This window comes from Vombatus ursinus, unplaced genomic scaffold (assembly GCF_900497805.2).
Source record: "Vombatus ursinus unplaced genomic scaffold, bare-nosed wombat genome assembly UNPS02014821.1, whole genome shotgun sequence".
Lineage (NCBI taxonomy): Eukaryota > Metazoa > Chordata > Mammalia > Diprotodontia > Vombatidae > Vombatus > Vombatus ursinus.
Genome location: NW_020954599.1, coordinates 29,365,005 through 29,388,569, shown reverse-complemented (window position 1 = coordinate 29,388,569; position 23,565 = coordinate 29,365,005). Strand labels below are relative to the sequence as shown.

Below are 23,565 nucleotides of genomic sequence, written 5' to 3'. Positions count from 1 at the left end.
AGGCAACTCTTGTTTCTAGCAGATCAGGCAGTGACCTAATCAATAGAGTTCAAAATAAGACAATCCCCACATTCAAAAGCCAAGCAAAAATGGGGGCAAGGGGGATTCCAAGCTCTTTGTGGATGGCTATTTACCTGTCAATGCGACAGTTGGCCCAGCGGGGAAGTTTGTTAAAGTTCTCAAATGACTTCAACAGATGCCCTTACCAGCATCTGATGCAAAATAAACTATTTGCTAAAGACTACTTTCAACTTCATAAGGAACGTTTTCTTTTTTTGTTCTAATTAAATTGAAGAAAAAACATGTATATATAACACCTGTGTGACCCAAGAGATGCATCAGACGAATCAATTCAATGTGAGTTGTTGAACTATGTGCTCTGTATTCAATCACGAGAAGTTTGGCCCCCTGGGGATGAATTTTTATAGGCCAAAGAAATTCATGAAACTACCTACTATGGCACAAAAGGGTTTCAAGTTGTTCAGGAGAGGTAGAACCTCTGCAGTCAGAAGACATGGGTTCAAATCCCACCACTGATACTCACTGGCTACATGACCTTGGGCAAGTCACTTAACTTCTAAGTGTTAGTTTTCTCATCTGTAAAATGAGAGGCTGGCCCAGAAAGCCTCTGAGGTTCCAACTATGGGTCAATAAACAAATGAAATTGTGGATTTTTTAAGTTTTGAAAAAAATGTACATTAAAACCGAGTAATGATGCAAGGGATGTCACTAGGGTTGAACATAATACTTACTGCAATGTACACCCCAAATCTGTACACGGAGAGTCTTTCTAAAAACTTAATAATTTAGATTCTTTCTAAGTATCAATGAAATGAACTCCAGGAAGTTAGAAATGTAGTAGTAATTATTATGGTTAAGAAACAAAGAAAAAAAAACATTTAACAACCTGCTTACGTTCTTTTTTTTTTTTTTTGGCAATCAGGGTTAAGTGACTTGCCCAGGGTCACACAGCTAGTAAGTATCTGAGGTCAAATTTGAACTCAGGTCCTTCTGACTCCAGGGCTGGTACTCTATCCACTTTGCCACCTGGCTGCCCCTCTGCTTATGTTCTAATTACCACAATAACTGCAGAGTGGGAGAGGAAAATGAATCTGAACTTGCATTAAACAGGCTGGCCATTGAGGATGCCCTCCACACATATACTAACCATCTAACTCTTTTGAATCAGACCAGATCTCTTGAAAGAGGTTTAAAAAAAAAATTAAGGATATCATATCTATTTCCAGAAAGCAAGTTTAAGGATAGTTTAATTTAGGTAATTTAAGATAGACCAATTTGACCTTAGTATTCATAGGCAATATGGTACATTGGACCACAGATACGGTATAGACAGGTCCCAGCTCTAATAAATACCAGCTGTGACCTTGGGTAAGTCACTTCAATGTTGATCCTCAGTTTCTGAATCTTTGAAAGGGGGTTAGGCTTTGCACTGGTCCTTGGTGATTGTAAAAGCCTTTTCAACTTTAAGAGCTAATATGTTCCTAACCTCTAGGGCTTAGTCTCTTCTGATTACTTACAATTTATCCTATTTATAGCTGGTTTGTACGCAGTTGTCTGCATGCTGTCTCCACCATTAGACCATGAGCTCCTTGAAGTCAGGTGCTGTCTTTTGCCTTTTTTTGTATCCAAAGAGCTTAGCACAATGACTAACACATCATAGGTTGTGATGGGACTGGCAGTTTTCTGATGTATTTTCCCTGACCCTGATAGACCTTCCTCTTCCCACACAAGCTGGCTGGCCTCAGTTTCCTGGTCTGCAACATAAAAAGAGGACTTCTCAGACTTGAGGGGTATCTGGGACCATGAAATCTGCCAAACCCTGATGACTGACTAATCAGATTTATTTCCAGATGAAGACAAAGGGGCCACATCCAGAGCCATTGCATCCTTGATGAATCGTCTTTGTGCGTATCCTAGCTGTGTTAGGGTGAAGTAATCCCCCTCCTTTGTTAAATATGACTTATGAGTGCTACATTTCATCCTAAAATTGAACCCGAACTAAGGGTGCTGGCTTTAGAATTGTACCTACAACACTAGTGCTTAATAAATGTTTACTGATTGGCTCACAAATTATATCAGGAAGCAATTTGCTTTAAAAAAAAAAAGTTCTATGACTTAGGAGATATGTAATATTATTAAGAACATCCTATCCTGTCGAAACCATTCATTTCCTCCAAAGTCTTCCAAATGCTGTAACAGTGCTAAAAACAAACAAACAACAAAAAAAGGGACTAAAAATTAGCCTTCGGGCTGTTTGCAGCCACCCACTTACAAACATACGGCAGTGCAAGAGCCCAATGTCAAATAATTACAAAACTCATTTCCATCTTGCTCTGACACTCCTTTCTCATCAGAAGAAACTGCTTCCCTGTAATATTTTAAAAGCTGTACCAGGATTCCAGCAATCAGCATCTTTGACAAAGCTGTTTTCTGCAACACACGCAGAATGGGCTTTTCAAGTACTCGCTAAAAGTCATTAGATACAATATCTGGCACCCAGACAACATAGACCTCAATATGCAAAAGTACTGAAACCCCACTCCCGTTTTACCACAAACCAGTTGGGAATTATTTTCCTTTCAGATATAAACTGGAACTGTTAAGGATATTGGGTGGGTGTTGCTACCACCTGCTAAAGAGCCTCTGGGGATTAATACTGAAGCTCCAAAGTGCTTGTCGAATGAATGAACTACAACTGGCATACCATGTGGATTTCCTAAAGAAGAGTAAGGATGGAGCTTAGGTAACTGAGTTTGTTTTCCCATGTTTGTGCCAGGGACTGGTTGGGGGCCAACCAAATCCATCAGAGTCAGGTTCACCACCTTTGTACTTTCTGGTGCCCTAGACAGTAACAGGGAAGTTAGGAAAAAGGGAAGAATTTAAGGGGAAAGATAATGCATTCAATTTGGAATGTGTTGAGGTTAAGATGTCTGTAAGACATTTAATTATCTTTTTCCACAATTTTGGTTGGGAAATATCAACCCAAAATTATATTCTCCAGTATTTAACCACGTAAAAAAATTAAGATATTTAAAATATTTGGAAGTCATTAAATTATGATTACTTACCCTCAATTTTATTACTTTCATCAAATTTCAGTATTTTATTAGATTCAATGGGATAAGAAAATTTTTTTGAAAAACAAAATCTCTCTTAGGATAATCAGTATTAAGAATCACAGTGATGACTGGTAGGAAATAGTTCATAGTTTTCACAGCTACAAATCAAATACAGTATAGTTCTTCCTTCAAAGAAGGCTACAACTGAACAGAAACGGATGACATAATCAGGAATAGAATAGCTTCCTAGGTCTTTGTCCTCATGAAAAAACTACATAATGATCGATCAATCCAAATTAACACTGTCCAATAATCTCAGGGTATTTATTTGATTATTAGGGTTAAAAGTTTCTTCTGTGCCTAAATAATTCTCTAACAAAAAAAAAAAACAAAAAACCCAACCCAACCAAAAAACACTTCTTGGAACTGTCTTACATACTAAACAGTAAGACACTGACCCCCATCCACATCCCTAGACCAAAATGGCTCATTTTAGTACTAAAAGTGGATGGTAAATACTTGAAGCATTTCACACATCCCTGAAATATCTGCTAGGTTTTTACCTTTTACATATTGCCCTATCCAAAGAAAAGCTTTAAATACAGAATTTAAATGTATACCCAGGAATCTGAATTATTTTTTGCTCTTAAAGTCTATACTGATGAAGCCCCAACATATCTCAGGATGCTTTCTAATCCTGAGGAATGGGATTTATAACTGTTACTCTCTTAGTTACAGCTATCATTCATCTTGGACGCTCAGGCTCGTAACTACTCATGAAACCAAAGAACCTGGCAAAAGCATCTGTGGGTTAAGTTTCCCAAGATGACTGTCAATATACTCTTTCCCCTCAAAGAGCTTGATTTGATGTTATGAATGAATTTTCTGTTGGTAAACACACCACACATTGTGACATTGTGACAGTGAATGATCACTAATCTGTTTCAAGAGAGAGAAAGAAAGAGAGAGAGAGAGAGGAAAGAAACAAACAGAGAAAAAGAAAGGAAAGAAGGAAGGAAGGAAGGAAAGAAGGAAGATGATATAAATGGAGTCTCCAGGAGATAATTTCAATTCTAGGGTTGTTTTTCTAAGCTATTAAATATTAAATTATCCATTATCAAGATACTTATTTAATACCCTGCATCTGTGATAAGACTTAATTTCCTCTATTCTGCACCACAATTGACCTGACCTTCCCCTCTCCTTATCCATAGAGATTCTTTAGGCCCTTAGGCCCCCAAACTAACCAGGTTTCATCAATATATTATTTCAAGACAAGTGTTACATGGGCAAATTCATTAGAAAAAGATGCTACATTAGATGTTTCCAGACAGTATCATCAGTCCATTTACTACCCCAAACAAGTGAAGTCTGTTTCAATTCCTCAAGTTTTGCTTTGACTCCTGAGCTCTCTTTCTTAAAAATCTATTCCTGAGCTTGTCCTATTTAATTGCTTCATAAGATCACACATTTTGATTTAGAAGACTTTAAGGACACCTAGTTTGGTCTCTGAGGCCCAGAGAAGTCAAACACAGAAACAGTAAGTAGCAGAGCACAATTTGAAACCACTGTCTTTCCACTCTAAACACAACGACCAGGCAAGGCTGTCCCAGGCACTGTACCAGGGAAGGCTGTTTGCTCCAAACTATAACAAGATTGATCAACTCGGGTTACTATTCAAGAACTGCATGTTAAATTTTCACATTTCATTTGTGGTTCCAAAGACCAACTTGATACCAAGTGCTGGTCACAGGACCAAAGGATCACAGAATTTAGAATTAGAAGGTACCTTGCAGACCATTTGGTCCAATCCCTCATTTTATAGATGATAAACTGGTCTCCCTGACTTGAGAAGTTAAGAGTCTTGCTAAAGGTCACACATGTTCATAAAGAACACAATCAGACAAATGGGTATCGCTCACTGTCACACACTTAACTCTTTCTTTCTCTCTCTCTCTCTCTCTCATGCACATACTTTCTTGTTTGTGAGTGTCCGTCTTTCTCCAATTACATTTATTATAAAAGTAGGGAGAAGGAACAGGAAATAGAGAGTAGACCTTGGAACCAGAAGTCCTGAGTTCAAATCAAGTCTCTGGCACATACTGGCTGAGCTGATGCTGGTCAAATCACATTTCTCAGTGCTGTTGGCAACTCATAGTGTCAGTCAGAATTGGTAGAGGGAAATGAAAAACAATGAAGTCATAGGTCCAGTCCCTATACTTATTCTGGTATGAGTAGAAAGGTTATAGAGATGAATAATCTTACCCAGTGAATGAGAAACAATGGGAAGAATTCTGGCTCTGGAGTCCAAGAATATGGGTTCAAATCCCAGTTCTGCCATGACTATTTTGTGACCATAAGTAAGAAATTTAATCTCTCTAGGATGAGTTTACTCTTCAATAAAAGGAAGGCACTGGACTAGATGAGAGGTGTCAAATTCAAGACCACTACTGAACCAGATCAAAATGTAATTAGAAAATGTTTAATAAATTCAATAAAAATACAACATAATGTTAATTCATGGTTTTCTAATTCATGTGCCCTACAGGGATCTGTTTCTACTTGAGTTTGACAATACTGATGATCTCTAATAACTCATCCATAGATCAATAATCCTATGATGTCTATAATTGACAGAATGAATAGTAATATTTATTCCTACAGTTCATTTTTCATCTCATTCCATTGATTTTTCCAGGGTCTGTCTTCCCCAGAGGAGGGAAATGGCTTCGGAATCAGGATATCTGCATGTGCTCAATTTAACCCAGGAAACCCAGGAAAGTCTCAAATAATACTTCTGTGCATATCTGGAGGTAATTTTTTATTTTAAATTTTATGGGGTTCATGAATAAAGACAAAAGGAAATCCGAAAATTAGAAACAGGTCCTTCTAATCTGAAGGTCTGTTTTTGTTGTTGTTGTTTTTTTCCTAAGAGATGAACATTTTCTCTTAATGATATGACTGAAAATTCAAGTTCTGCAGGTAGTTTGAAGGAAAGTTTAAATTCTATGTACAAACATAACTAAAGCCTAAATTCTGTGGCAAAATCAGAAGAAATAAATTTTCTATGAGAGATATGAATTTAGATCTCCCTTCCTCATTTCATGGACTGTGAAAATTTGCAAGAAGGGATCAAAACACAGAGACACTTAGTAACTCCACAGCAACAGAATTTAGGATTCTTATGCTCAATCTAACAAATTATGTATCTTTTAGAAAAGACATTGTTCAAAAATAAAAGGCATTTGTATTACTGACCATCTATTAAAGAACTATTGAGAAAAGGGAAGGTTATCTGCTTTAAGGTAAGAAAGTAGTTTATCTTTGTTGTTGCGTTGTTTCTACTTTAAGGCTAAAAAAATCCCTATGCCTACAGACGTTGGGAAAGTGAAACAGTAGTTTATCTACCTAAAGGTGAAGGGGAAAAAAAATACACCGCGACCCTCAATAGTACCCTACACCATGCACACCTGGAGCAGAAGGCTCTGGGCCATCATGGAAGCTGGCTGAGAGCTAAGAAAAGGATAATGAATTCATAGTGCCTGATGCATGGTAAACCCTATATAAATGTTAGCTTTATAATTATAATTATTATTATTATTATTTCTGAAGAAGGTGTATCATCCACTGCCAAAGGCAGAGATCATTTTGCAGTATTCAGAGTCTAGATGCCTGTTACCCATCAACCAAGGGATCCCCAACATGTTGTTGAGTGATGAAGGCGCTACATCTTAGGTCTCAATATCTTCCTTTACATACACTTTGTGTCTGTCTAGTTTGTATCATTTTTGGTTCTGTCTCTTTTGAAATCATCTTCCCCATCCACCTTAAGTCCCCAGAATACCTAGAGACATGTGAGAGATTATGACTGCAGTTATTTTTTCTCATTAAAGATTCAAAATAACAATACCCTCTCTCGCCCAACCTCCAATACAGCTCAGGCACCCATCTTCTACATAAAGCCTTTCCTGATTCCCCTCAACCTCTAGGGTCCTCCCTCCCAAACTACCTTGGATGTTTTAATGACTTTGTACATTCATTGTTCAGTGGTTTCAATAGTGTCTGGCTCTTTGTGACTCCATTTGGGATTTTCTTCGCAAAGATACTGGAGTAGTTTGACGTTTTCTTCTCCAGCTCATTTTACAGATGAGGAAATCAAGGCAAACAGGGTTAAGTGACTTGCCCGGGGTTACATAACTCCTAAGTGTCTGATGATGGTTCTGAACTCATGAAGATGAATATTCCTAATTCCAAGCCCCATGCTCCATCCACTGCACCATTATGCACTCATCTTCCTCCTTAGAATGCAAAGTTTCATCCTTTGTACTTGTACAGTGCCTAGCACATGTAAATACTTAATAAATGAGGGCCAGTTGATGGAATGACTGACAGGCTGATTTCAGGATACATCTACTAGTCCAATATAGCCAGAATGCAAAGTATGTGAAGGGAAATAATACTAAATGTGGCTGGAAAGGTAGCTCACATCCAGACTGAGATGGACTTGATACTTCTCACTTTATGGTAAAAGAAAACAGAAAGTTAATGGAAGGTTTAAAGCAGACTTCTGCTGAAGAAGGTTATTTTTGGCAGCTGAGGAAAGGACAAATTTGACAGAGGAAAGACTTGGGAGATGGAGGGGATGGAGAAGCAGGTGTAATGTGCATAGAAGTCTAACTGGTCCAGGTGGAAGGTTATTACAATACTCCTATCCAGATGTGACAATGTGAGTGCAGAGAAGAGAATAAAGGTGAGAGATGCAGACTTGAAAAAAAGACTTGAAAAGACTTAGACAATGGACTGGACCTCAAGGCAGAAGAGAGAGGGAAGAATCAGAGAGAATTATGAGGTTTTGATTCTGGATAATGAGATGATGTTGATGTTATCAACAAAAACAGCAAAGGCCTAAGGACAAAATATTAAAGTATGGAGTCTAGAATTTAAAATATTGAAAAGAATTCACAATTTATCAGAGAATAAGTCCATTAGGTATAAACATGAGATCTATATTATCACTAGAAAATTATTTTAATAGACTTAATGTTAAGATTCAAGTTTAATTTTATTCTGAATCAAATAACATTCTGCTAATTACATGAAAACATGGAAATTATTCATAGTTCCCAAAAGTCTTTGTCTACTAAATAAAGTTTCTTTGGTTTAAAAGTATCTTCTGATTTCTAAACTCTAAAAAAAAATTAATTCCCATTATTATATCCCAATAAAAATTTAGGTTGACAATTGTGCCTAATCATTCAGTCCATCATTTTCCATTCAAGAAAAGGTATCTACTTTCAGCTAGTCAACAGATTTTTTTTAAAAGAAAAAAAAAGATGGAAAATGTCATTTACCTGATATATTTTAAATGCTGTATGATTGAGAATAATGGTATATCATCCTTAAAAACCTATTTTAAAGTAATTTAAATCAGTCCATTGGCCAAAAATATGTTTGTGACCTAGAAATTATCTGCAGCCTGAGATAGCAAAGAAAACATATAGTCTAAATATAAGAGTAGGTATAGAATGCTTTTATAAAGTAAACAAAAACTGGGAGGGAATGTATTATGCAGGTGTGTCTGTAGAGAATAGACTGCTTCCACAACTGGCTGTATACTATAGATAAAAATAATTCCATAATACATTTTCTTCAGTTTAATATAATCTCCCACTTGGAGAATTAGTTTATTTAAATTATTTCAGGCAGTGTTATGCATTATAATGAAGAGTAGTCTAAAAAGATGGGCAAGTTTCACTCAAAATAATAATGGTCCCTTCTTTGAGCTGGTGTGGGCTAACCACAAGTAAGACGCTTTGTTTATTAAACTCCATAATCCTCTATTTCTGAAGTCTCTTGAATCAAGATTGTTTTCGTCTGTCAATGCAGTTGGCTTTACTACTAGAAATCTCAGTTTTCTGACAGATCATATGACTGAAATAAAGCAAGATGAATACTAGGTAAGTAGATGGGAGAGTTTCCATAGTAAATTCGTGAAAGTCTAATCCTGGATTGGAGAAAAATTTTTAACCTAAAGAAATGGGTATTGTTTGCTGCACATGGACTACTGTCTTAAATGCTTTAGGAGAGCAGGAAGGACTATCCCAAGGAATTAGATGCAAAAAGGATTTTTGGCCATAATTTCACCTGGGGAAGTCTGGAGACAGGTGTCACTTTGAATGAGTGTTTCTCCCATTTTAAAAAAATATCTAAGTAAATGTGTCTGTACTCCATACAAGAATAATTTTAGGTCTTCCATGTGACCATTTAAAAGAACAGTCACACACATATCCCACTTGTATCCCCCCGAAAAAAACTGCTTCTTCTTTCTTCTACCAACCAAACCAAAACTTTCTTCTACCAACACTGTTTGCCACACTCTGAGAGAAGTGACAGCAGCTGAACCCCAACTGTGGAAGGAAAATCTTGGATAATGAGGTAAAGGGCAGCAGAACTGGGTGGTGGGAAAAGACTTAGATAATCAGCCTTGACATTGCAAGGATGTTTCTATAAGTAATGGAAAGTGGGAATATTCACGTTAAGCATCCTCTCTGATGTTGCCAGAATAACCCCCAGCTGTTTCATGGGGCTACATAGCTAAAAACAAATCCATTTGTTTCTGTTACTACATGTGACAGAAAATTCTGAAAGTGATAGCCAGTCATGCCCCTGAACCCTACAGGGGTAGGGAACATGTGTCCTCGAGGCTGCAAGTTCCCCATCCCTGACCTAGTATAATATTACCATGGTAACTAACTTCTTTCAGTATATCCAATCACATGATCAGTAGTAAATAATAAAACTTGGTGTGATTCTGGATTCCGTGTGTGTGTGTGTGTGTGTGTGTGTGTGTGTGTCTCTCTCTCTCTCTCTCTCTCTCTCTCTCTCTCTCTCCCTCCTAAATATCTATTGGACAGAATCCCAATTGCATATGTCCTCTTTCAGGTTTGACGTAAATATTTAATTGTTTAAATAACCAGTATACCTATCTAGAAGATCACACATTAAAATTTTAAGTTGGGTGGTGGAGTCTTTTCCATAGTGCACATTATTAGAATGGTGCACAAACTGGCTGGTATCGGGGAGGAACCCTAGGGAAAGGGTGTCACTGAAACAGAAGCCACTCACCAAGCCAACTTATCAATGACCACATCATGTGATGACCCTTTAAGGTTATGTGTAAGATTTTACTTTCAGTAAATCTTACCAAGAAAACTGAAAATAATTGGGCTATGATTCATTTAAACAGCAAGAGCAAATTACACTGTAAAAGACTGACAGACTGTATGAGTATAGGTGGCAGCTAGGTGGCTCAGTAGATAGCGCGCTGGGCCTGGAATCAGGAAGACCTGAGTTCAAATTCAGCCTTAGACTCTTCTGTTCGCTTTAATCCACTGGAAAAGGAAATGGCAAACCGTTCCAGTATCTTTGCCATGAAAACCCTATGGACGGTATTGGCCTACTACAGTTCACAGGATCAGGAAGAGTCTGACGTGCCTGACCAAGTGAACAAATATGCCACTTGCAAACTTATGAAGCAACACATTACAAACTAGCTCCTTTGTCACAGCTTCCAACAGTTTGATAACATCTGTGAAAAGAAGACAAATCTGAGAAACGATAGAGTTTGGACAAATGTCAATGTATATAGACAGGTCCTGATTTCATATACACAGAAATTAGTTAAAAGGAATAGAGCAAATTGACCTGAATTGACTTGAAAAATGAAATGACCCCAAATTTGTGAATGGGAAGTTTTGGGGGTTTTTTTGGACAATGCCTATTGGCATAGGGAATTCCTGATGAGCAAACTTCCTCTACCAAAGAAGAATCAGCATCTGCTTTCTTTGCATTAATAGAGGAACTAAGTGGGGTGTAATTATATAGACTAGCTACTTCAGAGGCTGGACATGGACTCAGATCTTCCTGACTGGAGGTTGGCTCTCTATCCACTATGCTGGATGGCCTCAGTACTAAATGAACATCAATACTGACTTGTGAACACCCATGACTTACGAACAAGTTACTCCTGAATACTTATCAATACAAATGGCAAACTTCTTTTGGGGGTGGGCAGGGAGTCCCCAAGGAATTCCAAGAGAGATAACAGTGTTCAAAGAGGGCTTCTTAAGCTCTGTTCTCACTGGAGTCAAGCAGCCTGTGATGGCATGAGGATTCTAGAACAAGGAAAGACACATGGAGGGCAAAGCCATATGCCTAGCCACAATTCCTGCTTGGTGCACTCTGGGTGTGTTTGTTGTTGAATGGATGGTTGGCACAGCTGTGCCCAGAGGCACAAGCATTCCTTGAGTGGCAGAGCGCAGAACGCATTTTCATGGAGAAATAAAGCTATAAATGGTGCTTAAGTTCCTGGGCTAGTCCATAAACAACCATTTAACTCATAATATAGCAAAAACACAGGGAAAAAATAGGAAAATGTACAAAAGAAGGGAAAATGGTAAGAAAAAAGGAAGAACTGAAGGAGTAAAATGGGGAACAGGGAAAAAGACCGCAGAGGGCAGTGGTATAGGTAGGTCCAACCAAAGGAGATGTAGAAGATGCATTCCCAGATATCATGGGTTACATAAACTTTTGTGGGCAAGCTGGCACTCTAATTACTTTAAAACACTGTTTCTATGAGGTTATATATTATGGATTTCAGACCAACTTTTAAAAAAACTTTTTATGGTCTAAAATTTAGACCACAACTCATTCGTAAGCTGAGGGCTTCCTGCATGGCCTGGAGAACTACAAGAAACAGAAAGACTGTGCTTTTAAAAACCTACAAAAATAGGAAGGAAAATAAATGTCACTCGTAGCTTGACAACTGTAGTAAAGCTCACTAGAAGAGATGGTCTCTATCTCACATTACCATTGTTTTTACTAAGAATATCCAATTAATAGTGATAACAATCAATTCATTCTTTCCTTAAGTAAAAGCACTACCTGGTTGATTCAGATCCTCTCTTCTAAAAATTGCTAAGATTAAGTCATTCTGGGAGAAATGAAAGCAAGCAATAATCAAGGTGCAGAGGGAATCCTGCACCTTTCCTGAGATCTAGGACTGGAATTCAAGTTTCTTAAACATTAGCCTAATCCAGGGCATTAGTAGGCTTCAAACCACACCCCTCCCCCAACTCCCACATACCAGAAAGAACAAAACCACAAAGGAGGCTTCCAAAAGCACTTGGGGGAGTGGGGAGGGTCTGAAACTGGGCTTGGCCAGGCCATATTAAATTTATTCCTATTCCAACCCTCAGAAAAGTTGCACACAAGTAGATAGAACCATCAAAGCTTCATTTTACAAAACTACTACCTTTCTGTGAAAAGGTTGGGCTCATGGTGCTTTTTTTTTTCTTTTCGGATCTAATGTTCAGTTAATACTCAAAGCACAACTTGCTAGGTATCATAAAGAAAACTAAGAAGTCTGTGCCCCATAAAGAAAGCTAAGAAGAAGTCTGTGCCCCATCTTCTCTTAGAACAAAGTGAACTTTCCTTAGGTTCTGTAATGAGACCCTACTCTTGCCATAAAACTCTCTAACTTCAGTGAGTTTTTTCTTTTCCTGGTGAGGCCATTATCACTTGGGGGAGAGAAAAAAAAAAGGGGGTTTCAGCTTATGCTCAGTAATTCTGCACGGCTGCTATCTTGAGAGAAGGCTGAGGGCAGGTTTCTCCTCTAGAAAAGAGCAAAAAATGCCTTCCAGATCACAGCTTAACTTCTGCCAAAACCAGTGCTTTTTATTCTCACTGTAGCTGACGTCTGAGTTTCTTTCTTTCTTTCTTTTTTTCCCTCTCTCTGGCTTTCCTAGGAATAGAACAGAAAGCAGGAGCCGGACAGCAGCAGCTGCCAGGGAGGGGAGAAGACAGAAATACAAAAGCCCTTTCAGCAGCAAATTTCTTAACTCCCCTAACTGGGCCTCCCACCAGTATCTGTTTAAGTTCCTAGCTGCCAGGAATTCTAGGCCCAGCCTCAATAGAGGTAATTCGGTCCCACCACAGTCTACCACACTTCTAAAGGGCAGTCACCATTTTTTTAAAAAAAGATCTATTTCTCCTGTTATGCCAATATTCCTGTATCTACAAACTATTCACTTCCATTACAATCTTCCATCATATTCACACAACTCTGACATGCCCTCAAAAAAATTTCTATGGTAATACACTAAATGTTACTTGATGTGTAAAGATGATTTTACTTAAAAGCATATTCTTAAATTGAATTATTGATTAAAAATAAGGCATATCAATAAAAAACTGCTTATTAGAGTTCTGGGGATTATTACTGATTACCTGCCTAACTAGCTCTAAATGGACCCCAAATCCCTAATGAATAACTAATGTCAGCTCCGAAATAGTCTTCCTGAGCTAACTGTATTTTAAAGTCATACTTTCCTAATAGGACCGAGTCTGATATGGTCTTCAGTTATTCAGATCCCAAGCTCAGGAGTATACTATGGTGATGACATATGTTCAAAAATGCAACAATATGCCATTTTAGGGATTTAATTTTTGGGGAAAATAGTTTCCCAAAGTTTGTGAAATTTTTTAAAAATGAAAGCCTTTTTCCCAGATGCATTAGGAATCCAATCACAAAAAAAAAAACCAAACCCAAAAGCTCTAGAGTAAGTAGAAAATGTAAATAAGTGCATTTAACAGCAATCCACTCATTAGGAAGGCAGACATAGGCTAAACATTTCAAAATTCTCCATACGACTCCCTTCAAAGTTCATCTCAAATGCCAGCTCCTACAAGAGGCCATTTCTTATTTCCCCAATGACCTTACCCATCCCTGCTCCCTCTCCACATTGTATTTATTTTCTAATACATGTGTAAGTTTAGCAGCTAAATGGCACAGTGATTAGAGTGCTGGGCCTGGAATCAGGAAAATCTGAGATAAAAATCCAGCTGTGTGACCCTGGACAAATCACTTAACCTGTTTGCCTCAGTTTCCTCAACTGTAAAATGAGGATAATAACAGCATAGTTATTATGAGGATCAAATAAAATATTTGTAAAAGCACTTGGCAAAGTGCCTGGCACATAGTAGGAGTTTTATAAATGCATAGTCCCTTCTCTTTCCCGTGTGTACACATTATTTGTGCTTCTTAAAAGCAGGAGGCTGCTTAATTTTGTCTTTATATACCCAGTTCCTAGCACAGGGTAATAAATCAGTGGATAAGCATTTGTTAAGCACCTATGTGCTGGGCACTGTGCTAAGTGCTAGGTGTTCAAAGAAAGTCAAAAGACAATCCCTGTTCTCAAGAAGCCTACAATCTAATGGGGTAGATAACATGTGACTATGTACAAAAAAGCTATAGACGGTGGAAATCAACAGAGGGAAGGCACTGGAATTTAGGGATGCCTTCTGTAGGAGCAGGCATTTTAGTATTTGAGCTGGAACCTGAAGAAAGAATGAGAAGTCACAAAGCAGAGATGAGGACAGCAAGCATCCCAGGCACAGGGAAACAGCCAGTGAAAATTCAGGGTCAGGAAATGGAATATGGCCCAGGAACAGCCAGGAGAGGTGTATCACTGGATCTCAAAGTCCATATGGGTGAAGAGGAGAAGGAAGACTGAAAAGATAGGAAGGGCCCAGGCAATGAAAGGCTTCGAATGCCAAAAAGTATTTTTATTTGCCCCCTTTATGCTTCCCTCCATGAAAGGGAGCCACTGGAATGGTGAAAAGGTCAGAACTACCGGGGGGAGACCAACCAGCAGGTTCTATCAGTAATCCAAGTAAGTGGTGATGAGTGCCCGCCCCAAAGTGGTAACAGTGTCAGAGGAGAATAGGGATGTATGCAAGAGATATTGGGAAATACACATGCCTTGGCTTGAATTGAATTGGATTTCCCGGATGCTAACACCCCCTGCTCCCCCACCACACACACAAAATGACCTTGTAGTTATTTTTTCATATATTCTTAAATGTGTAGGTGTTTTTCCTTCGGATAAAATACATGCTTCTTGAGGGAAAGGAGCTTCATTTGTCTTTGAATCCCTGATGCTTGACACACAACAGCAGGTGATTAATAAATGCCCGTTAACTGACTGAAATATGTTTCACTGAAGCAATCTTTCCATTTTTGAGAAATTACTTAGTTAAAAGAGAAAAGCCGAGGTGACAGTACACTGTAATGACTAACAAGGATATCTAGCCATCTACTAAGACGACTCTGCTGCATTTTATGCCTTCCACAAATGTATACAAGTCTCTCATGACTCCGTTTAGCCTCCCGCTGAAGCTCACTTTGAAGTGCTTCTGAATAAATTTGAAATGGGAGGTGAATATTGTAATCTGTCAGGCAGACCAAAAATCTAAATATGAGAGTTTTCATGTTTTAAAGATCCTTCATCTACCTTTTTTTAATCCACTTTACAAAGCTGACAATAGAGTTTTTAAAGGAAAGAGATAAAGGGGGTGTAACTTAATTACAGCTCTGAAGACAGGTTCTTCAGTGGGAGTGAATATCATTTCATTCAACATTTGACTGTCCAAACAATATTACCGGTAACATTCTGTTCTCACCGACTTCAAATGGCAGTTATTACTGATCACAGATCTGTAGGAACAGTTCACTAATGTCCACAGGCCACTTAAAGAAATGTAAATCATAAAGCAAGGATTATCGGTTGAGTCAAAAATGACTATCATACCTACACCCTAATTAATTACAGGATACTTCCTAGGAGGCCAATTAGGTCTTTGTTCTGTTTTGTTTTGTTTGCCAATGTGCAAAATCTCAAACTAATAGGATACTTTCTTTGCCTATGAGTACTTGGAAGCCAACGCAATCTCTCCCTCCTTATCTCTGCTGCCTGGCTTCCTTCAAGTGTTAGCTAAAATCCTACCTTCTACAAAGTAGTCTTCCCCAGTGTTCCTTAATTCTAGTGCCTTTCCTCTGTTGATTACAGTTTGCATGCTGTCTCCCCCGTAAGACTGTGAGCTTCTTGAGGGCAAGCACAGTCTTTTTCTTTTTTAAAACCTTTCTTTGTATCCCCTAGCATCTGGCCCCATGCACTAGTACATAGTAGTTGCTTAATAAAAAGCTTCTTGATTCAGAAAAAAAAAAAAGCACTTGTGTGTGTGTGTGTGTAGGAAGCCGGGTGCTTTTGAAACTTAAATATAAAGATTTTAGTGGAAAGAAAGGGAATTTTAAAAGTATGTAAGACTTAAATTACTCAGGTTATACTGATTTTCTTCTTTTATTAATATGTATATAAATGCTTTAACTGCTGTTGGCACTGCTATTGGTATGCAGAACATACTATGATGCATTCAATTAATTAATTCATCAACAAGCATTTATTAAGCACCTACTACATGCCAGGAATTGTGCTTGGCCTTAGAAATGCAAATACAATAAATGTCTATATGGAGAAAATGTATTGTGTCAACTGCCCCTTTTTTAAACTCATCATCCTATTTTGGCAGGAGTTCATAACTTAGACTTTGTGAACTTGTTAAAAAAAAAAATCTGATAACTGTATTTCAATGCCATTGCTTTACTTTATAATCCTATGTATTCGATGCACTTTAAAACACTGTTTTGAGGAGTACATAGGCTTTGCTAGATTGCCAGAGGGGTCCAGGACACAAAAACAGTTAGGACCCTCTGTTTTAAAGCACAAGCCAAAGGGCAGAGGCCAAACACATCTTAGCTGACATGCTTATTTTCAAGGACAAAGCAGTTCTGAAGAGGCATATTCGCAGCGCCATCTCCTCAGTCTCCGAATTTTAGGTCAGATGTTTTGAAACCCCACATTTTCAAAGAACATTTGAGGTAGAGGGAGGAGATTAAAGAGAAGGTGGAACCCAGAGAGAGTCAGCAACAAACAGTTCAACAAAGAGCCTGAATCTGACAAGACACTGGAAAAGTTCAATTCATATTGGTAGCGGGTTTTTTTTTTCCCCTAGTGTTCTTACTTTCCCTTCTTTCCTTCTTCCAGGCCTAAACTACCTCTTTCTACTCAATCATATTCAAAATAGAAATGAGAGTCAGGCATACCCCAAAGTCACAGAGACAATCATACCTAACCTTAGTGTTTCCATAGCACAAAAGCAAATGTCTGTACCTCCTGACAGATAATGAGATGATGACATGGAAGGATTCTCTAAAATAGCTTAGGTTACTGATTTTATCATCTCCAAAAATGTAATCTTAATGCAGACATGGTAAAAATGCAAATAGGTTTCACGTGACTGTCTAACACAGTCAAAAGTTGCCTATGTTTGCCAGCATGGAAGAAGAAACTTCTCTGCCATTACCAATGGGTGACTTCTCCAGGATTTAGTCTCCACATATAAAATGACTGAGTTGGACTAGATGAACAATGAAGCCTTTTCCATCTCTAAAGTCATGATCCTATAAGAGGGAATAACATAGGACCTTCGGTTCTATTAGCATAAAGAGGTGAGAAAATTCCCTCTACCAATGGAAGCTGGAATATTTTCTGCACTTTTGTAGTCTTAGAGAGTGTTGCCTCAAACAATGAGATCAAGCGACTTCCCTACAGAAGCAGGACTTGAACTTAGATCTTAGTTTCAAGACATGCTCTTAATTCACTTTGTTTCTGGCCTCCTAAACCTCAGAGTGAAGGCAAATAGCAACTGTTTCTGTTTTGCCCAGAAACCCTGAAGGTCTTCCCCTCCCAGGTTGATTTTTTTTTTTAAAAATTAGGTCAAAGAGGCCGTTCTTTGCCTCATTTCTTACCTAGCCTTAATCACTGATTGAGAATTCCCTCAGTCAAACTGAGACCTATTAAAGACTTTAGCTTAAAAAGGGCAATGTCTCCCATTGCATCCAGGGCTATCTCAGTTGTCCTCATTTATATCTTGTCACTGGACCCAGATGGCTCCAGAGGAGAAAGTGAGGCTGGTGACTTTGCACAGCTCTTCCTCACTTAAATCCAACTCACTTGCAAGTCATGGCATCACCTCCCCGATGTCACAGTCCTCTTCAAGAATGAAGGACAAACAACAACAAAAACAGCAGCAGCAACAACAAAGCTATAAATAGCTTCATCTAAAACTTCAACACATGATTTTTTTTATCGGTCATCACAGGAAGATCCTTCCATTGTCTGTACTTTGCAAAAACAGGCATAAGTACAGTTTTTCAAATCCTGTATGACTATTTCAGGCTACATCGTGGTATTTTTAAAACCACTGATTTGGTTTTTGTTGTTTTGGAGTTGTCTTTAATGTTTGTTTCCTCTGAGTAGGAATTTCGCAGTCCCTTCAATTTATACAAGAAAAGTAGTAGTTCTAAATTATCCTTTATAGAACAGCAATAAAAATACTCCAAGCTTGAAAGAGCAAACTGAAAAGACACTACTTGTGTAATTTAAACTGCTCAGAGAACCCAAATTAGGTCTTGATTCTATTTTTCACTTAGCTCTTAACTCTGGCCAAGCTCTTTAAATGCTTTCAATACTAATTCTGGAAATAGTATTATATAAAGATGCATTAAAGCTCTGAGACATTTCTTATAAAGGGAAAATATATGTCAGAAATAACTACTTATGAAAAAGCAAGAAAAGCCAAGTTAAAACTGTGGTCTTTTCTTGGGAACTTTGGGGGTGTTTTCTATTACGATGTTCTTGGAAAACCATTGCCAGTTTTAAACCATTCACAGCAGAGGAAACAAATATTGTACAAGTGAGCTTGTTTTTTTTTAATTATTCATCTAATCATGCTAGATATCCCTTTTACTCAGACATCAGGTTTTTTGGATTGGGGCTATGCCGGCTTAAAAAATTTGGTCCATTGGAAAAATGACATTTTGCTAGATAAAATCTAATCAAAATACTGCAGAAACTACTAGAACATTGATGTCAGAGTAATAGATAACATTTTTTAGATTCTACTAAGAAAGATGCGTTACATTACTCTATGCATTAGGAAAAGACGGCAAGGTTTCATCTATAATCCAAATGAATCAGAAAAAAAAATGCCCCTTTCAGAATGGGAAAATTTAATAAGATAATACCTAAAGTAAATGGAAACTTATAAATGCATAGAGATCCAAGGCTGGATGTGGTCTGAGATTACAAAACTCCCTTCTATCATTCTCCAAGTTCTCTGAATCAAGGAAATTCAAAGCCAGAGTATGAGATACATTACAAATTTCTCACTAAGCCATTCTCATGGTTTATTCTATAGAACCTTGATGTGGGTCAAAAAGCAATTAAACTAGGGGCAGCTAGGTGGCGCAGTGGATAGAGCCCCGGCCCTGAAATCAGGAGTACCTGAGTTCAAATCCTGCCTCAGACCAAACATTTGACAGTTACTAGCTGTGTGACCCTGGGCAAGTCACTTAACCCCAATTGCCTAAAAAAAATAAATAAATAAAAATAAAATTAAAAAAAGCAATTAAACTAGTTTTATTTTGGGTTCCTTCAAGGAAAACCCCACTTGGACGGGTCACTCCAGCACACTCTGCCATGAAGGCTATATTGAATAATTTTGTATGTGTGTTTTGAATAGGTATGGAATTTTTCACTTAGTCTTAAAAGAAAGGCTTGAAAAACAAACAAAACAAAAACAAAAACAACCCAACCTATTGTCCCTTCTGCAATGATACTACTGAAAAAATTATGGAAGCCCTTCTTACACTTAGCAGTATTGTAGCAATTATGCCTTTAATGCTCTGTTAAGATGTACAAGTTGTTTAAAGGGGTCATAATTCTTCCCTATTAGGTTATTTTAGATGCAAACACACATACACACCCTTTCTGTAACAACTGTAAAAAAATGTTATCAACTTAGAGAACAAGCCCTAATATACACATATATAAAGAAAACACCCCCAATCAATACTTAAATATAATTAAACTTTTTTTTCATGTTTCTAATTGAGCAAAAACAATAACGGGGTCTTACCTTTCTCTTCATCTATTTTGAAAATGCCAACACCAGAGCCATCCCTTATTGAGTAACGAATCTCCCCGTCCCGTCCTGTATCCTCATCGTGAGCAGACACCGTCATCACTGATGTACCAATTGGCACGTCCTCCTTCACTACGCCTTTATCCACAAAGCTAGAAAACAGTGGTGGATGTAGGTTCTCATTGACATCAATGACCTCGACTTCCACATAACAAGTGGAAGAAAGGGAAATCGGTTTCCCTTTGTCTTTGGCCCTAACAGTCAGATTATAAACTTGCTTCTTCTCAAAGTCCAGCTGCCGTACGATACGAATGGCTCCACTGAGTTTGTCAACATCAAAGTTTCCATCTCCATTGTCGATAAGGCTGTATCTCACTTGACTTGACTGACCAAAGTCAGGATCGTAGGCTTCTAGCCACATAATGATAGTTCCTTCTGGGAGATCCTCTCGAACTTTCACTAGGTAATTAGATGGAATAAATCTAGGGGGGTTGTCATTCACATCTTCTAATGATACTTTCAAAAACACAGTAGAAAATAATTGAGGCTCCACTTTAGCTTGATCTCTGGCTTCAATCTTTAAGAAATGGACATGCTGTATTTCCCGATCCAAAGGCCCCACAACTTTGACAATACCTGTCTCACTGTCAATTGAAAATTTGTCTGTGTCCGTAAGAAGGTAATATTTCACTTCTCCATTCAACCCTAGGTCTTTATCCACGGCTTCAATCTGGATGATTTCACTATACAGCTCCCTGTCTTCACTCACCTCAACAAAATAGTTATCTTGTAAAAACTCTGGTTTATTATCATTGGCATCTAAAACTCTGATGTCGAGAAGACGCCAAGCAGCTTTCTGTGGTATTCCAAGGTCATAGACGGTAATATTCAGGGTATATTTTTCTGTTGTCTCTCGGTCAAGGGGAGATAAAACTTTTAGCATCCCTGTTTCCAAATCAATAATAAAACAGCTATCATCACCTCCCCCAGAAATAGCATAGACCAGTTTACCATTAAAACCACTGTCAAGATCAGTAGCATTCATGAGTATGATGCTGGAACCTACAGGGTAATTTTCTTTCACCTCGATACTAGTGGGAAGACTACTTTTAAACTGTGGTGCATGAGCATTGATGGAGTGAGTGTCAAAGAAAACATCTTCAACTTCTCCCCGGTTGTGTAATCTGTTGGCCTGCAGAAGTTTCTCGGCCAGCATTTTGGCCACACCAGTCTCCTGACAATGCAAATTCACGGGTTTGCGACTGGCAGCCACGGTGATATTGATGTACAATGGTGTTGCAAAATTTTCTCCATCTGTAGCTGTTATTCTCAGACTATGGAAAGAAACCTTGGCCCCTAAACCCTCAACTAGAGAGTGCTTCAGTGAAAGGACCCCAGAGCTGGGGTTTAAGCTAAATAAGTCAAGTTCGTTTCCAGCTTCAATCTGGTATCTTACCAACTGAAGTTCATCAGCATCAATTGCAGAGACTGTAGTTATTTGTTCTCCCACACCCAGGTCCCTAGGGATTGTTCCCTCACAATTTATTTTCTCAAACAAGGGGGTGTTGTCATTCAGGTTGTTTAGAGTGAGCATGATAAGGGATTCAACTTCTCTCCTATAGGGCAAGCCCCAGTCTGATGCTCTTATCCTCAGGGTATAAACTCGGGGCATCAGTTCATAATCCAAATCCTCTGACGTACTCACAGCACCGGTAAAATGGTTAATGACAAATGGCACATGATTTAGGTTGGCAATGCTGTAGGTGACATAGCCATTCTCACCCTCGTCAGGGTCGATAGCACTCACACTCATGACACTTGTCCCTATTGGTACGTTTTCATCAAAAGATGTTTTGTAGGATGTCTGAGTAAATTCAGGGGGGTTGCCGTTCATGCTTATGACTTTCACCAAGACTTTGGTGGAGGCTTTCCTATCACTGGTTGTGACATCAAGTTCAAAATGTGATGCTTGCTGAGTCCTGATTGGTTCTAAAATCGTAATGAGACCTGTATGGGGATTTATATGGAACCTTCCTTTGCCAGGAGTATTTTTCAAAACGTACTTTAAGTGTGAATAATGAGGTGTGGCTTTTACCATGACCAGAGGAGTGTTGGGAGGGGCAAATTCACTGATTTCCGCTCTATAAATATCCTTTTCAAATTGGACTGGCCCTGCCTTGAACCGGGGAGATGTCAAATGAATTACTTTTACAGATGAGAATTGTGGAGGGTTTCCTTTATCTTTAGCCTGAAGGGTAAGATTGTACCCAAAGGGGTGGCTCTCCCAGTCCATATTACCAACACTTTTGATTTTATATTCCTTACTTCCTGGAAAAGATCGAACTGTTCGGAACTGCTGAAGGGGGTCTCCCGCCACAATGCTTAAAGAAGCTATTTCCCCATTGAGACCTTGGTCATTGTCCTCCACTGTCACAATTGCATAAGTAGGATCATTCTCCTGTTCTGACGGGGACAGTGTCACTGCTGTTATCACAGGGGCATATTCGTTGGCCTGTTCTACGTGAACAGTCAGTCGGGCCATGCTGCTGATACCACTACTGCCGTACAATTTCATTCCACGGTCCACGGCAAGGATTTCCATCTCATACAGTTTAGTCTCTGCATAGTCAAGTCTGCCAGTTAAAACGACCACACCACTGGTTGGGTGAATGGCGAACATATCTGTTCTTTCTTTGAAACTATAGTAAAATTCTCCATTGGTTCCTATATCAGCATCTGTGGCACTGACTCTCGCGATACTGGTCCTGATGATTGTATTTTCAGGCAGAGAAACACTGTAGGACGTTGGAGAAAACAAAGGTCTTAAGTCATTTGTATCCAGTACCTGTACCCTGATTTTGGTGCGGGCTTCAGCATTGGTATTTTTTTCCACTGCTTTCACAGTCAATGTATAATGATCTTTAACTTCTCTGTTAAGAATAGCTGTGTTACCTCCTTTGGTCCTTATTCTTAGAAAGCAAAAATCCCCAAGAACATGTTCTTCGGCTTTGAACAGGTTCTCATTGTCCCCTGAAATAATTTTGTACCGTAATTCCCACAAGGGATTTGTGAGATAAATGCCCATCTTTACGGGATGCCCAACATAAGTCTTGGCTGCAGAGTTTTCATACACGGTGACATTGTATTGAAATTGTGTAAACTGGATCATTTCAGAAGTCTGTTCAGTTCTTTGGCTTCCTTCAGTGTTTCCAAAATGCTGGAGAAGAAGTAGGTGTAAAAGCATGGCCAAATGTCTACCCATGGTGTTAACAACCAGGAACCTGAAATGAAGAAAATAAATAAAAATTAGTACTTTGTAGAAAAGAGATCACAGCAATGTTTTTCCTCATTCTTCATTTTTTTTCAAGCTCTTCACATTTGAATGGCATATTGCCCTTTGTATAGCAAAATATGCACCCATATAAATCCCAACATGGATCTCTTTACCATTTCAGAACTAATCAGAACTCAGCAGGCATCAAATTTTGAATCTGACGTCACAACTAGTGGTAAGAGGGGCACAGAGGCCAGTCCCCTAATTTTATAGAGGAAGAAAATGAGGCTCAGAACTAGAGATGGATGCTGTAAACTTCAGCTGCTT

At 38.5% G+C, this 23,565-nt stretch overlaps 1 protein-coding gene across 3 annotated transcripts in view; it reads right to left on the bottom strand.

Annotated features, from left to right (window-relative positions):
* FAT1 (FAT atypical cadherin 1) overlaps positions 1-23,565 on the bottom strand; it is a 171,848-nt gene that overhangs the window by 129,030 nt on the left and 19,253 nt on the right. For all 3 annotated transcript variants that reach the window (XM_027837365.1, XM_027837367.1, XM_027837366.1), the window contains exon 2: positions 19,959-23,245. In XM_027837365.1, the coding sequence (XP_027693166.1) occupies positions 19,959-23,226 (3,268 nt within the window). In that variant the 5' untranslated portion in view covers positions 23,227-23,245. The remainder of the gene's footprint in view (positions 1-19,958; positions 23,246-23,565) is intronic.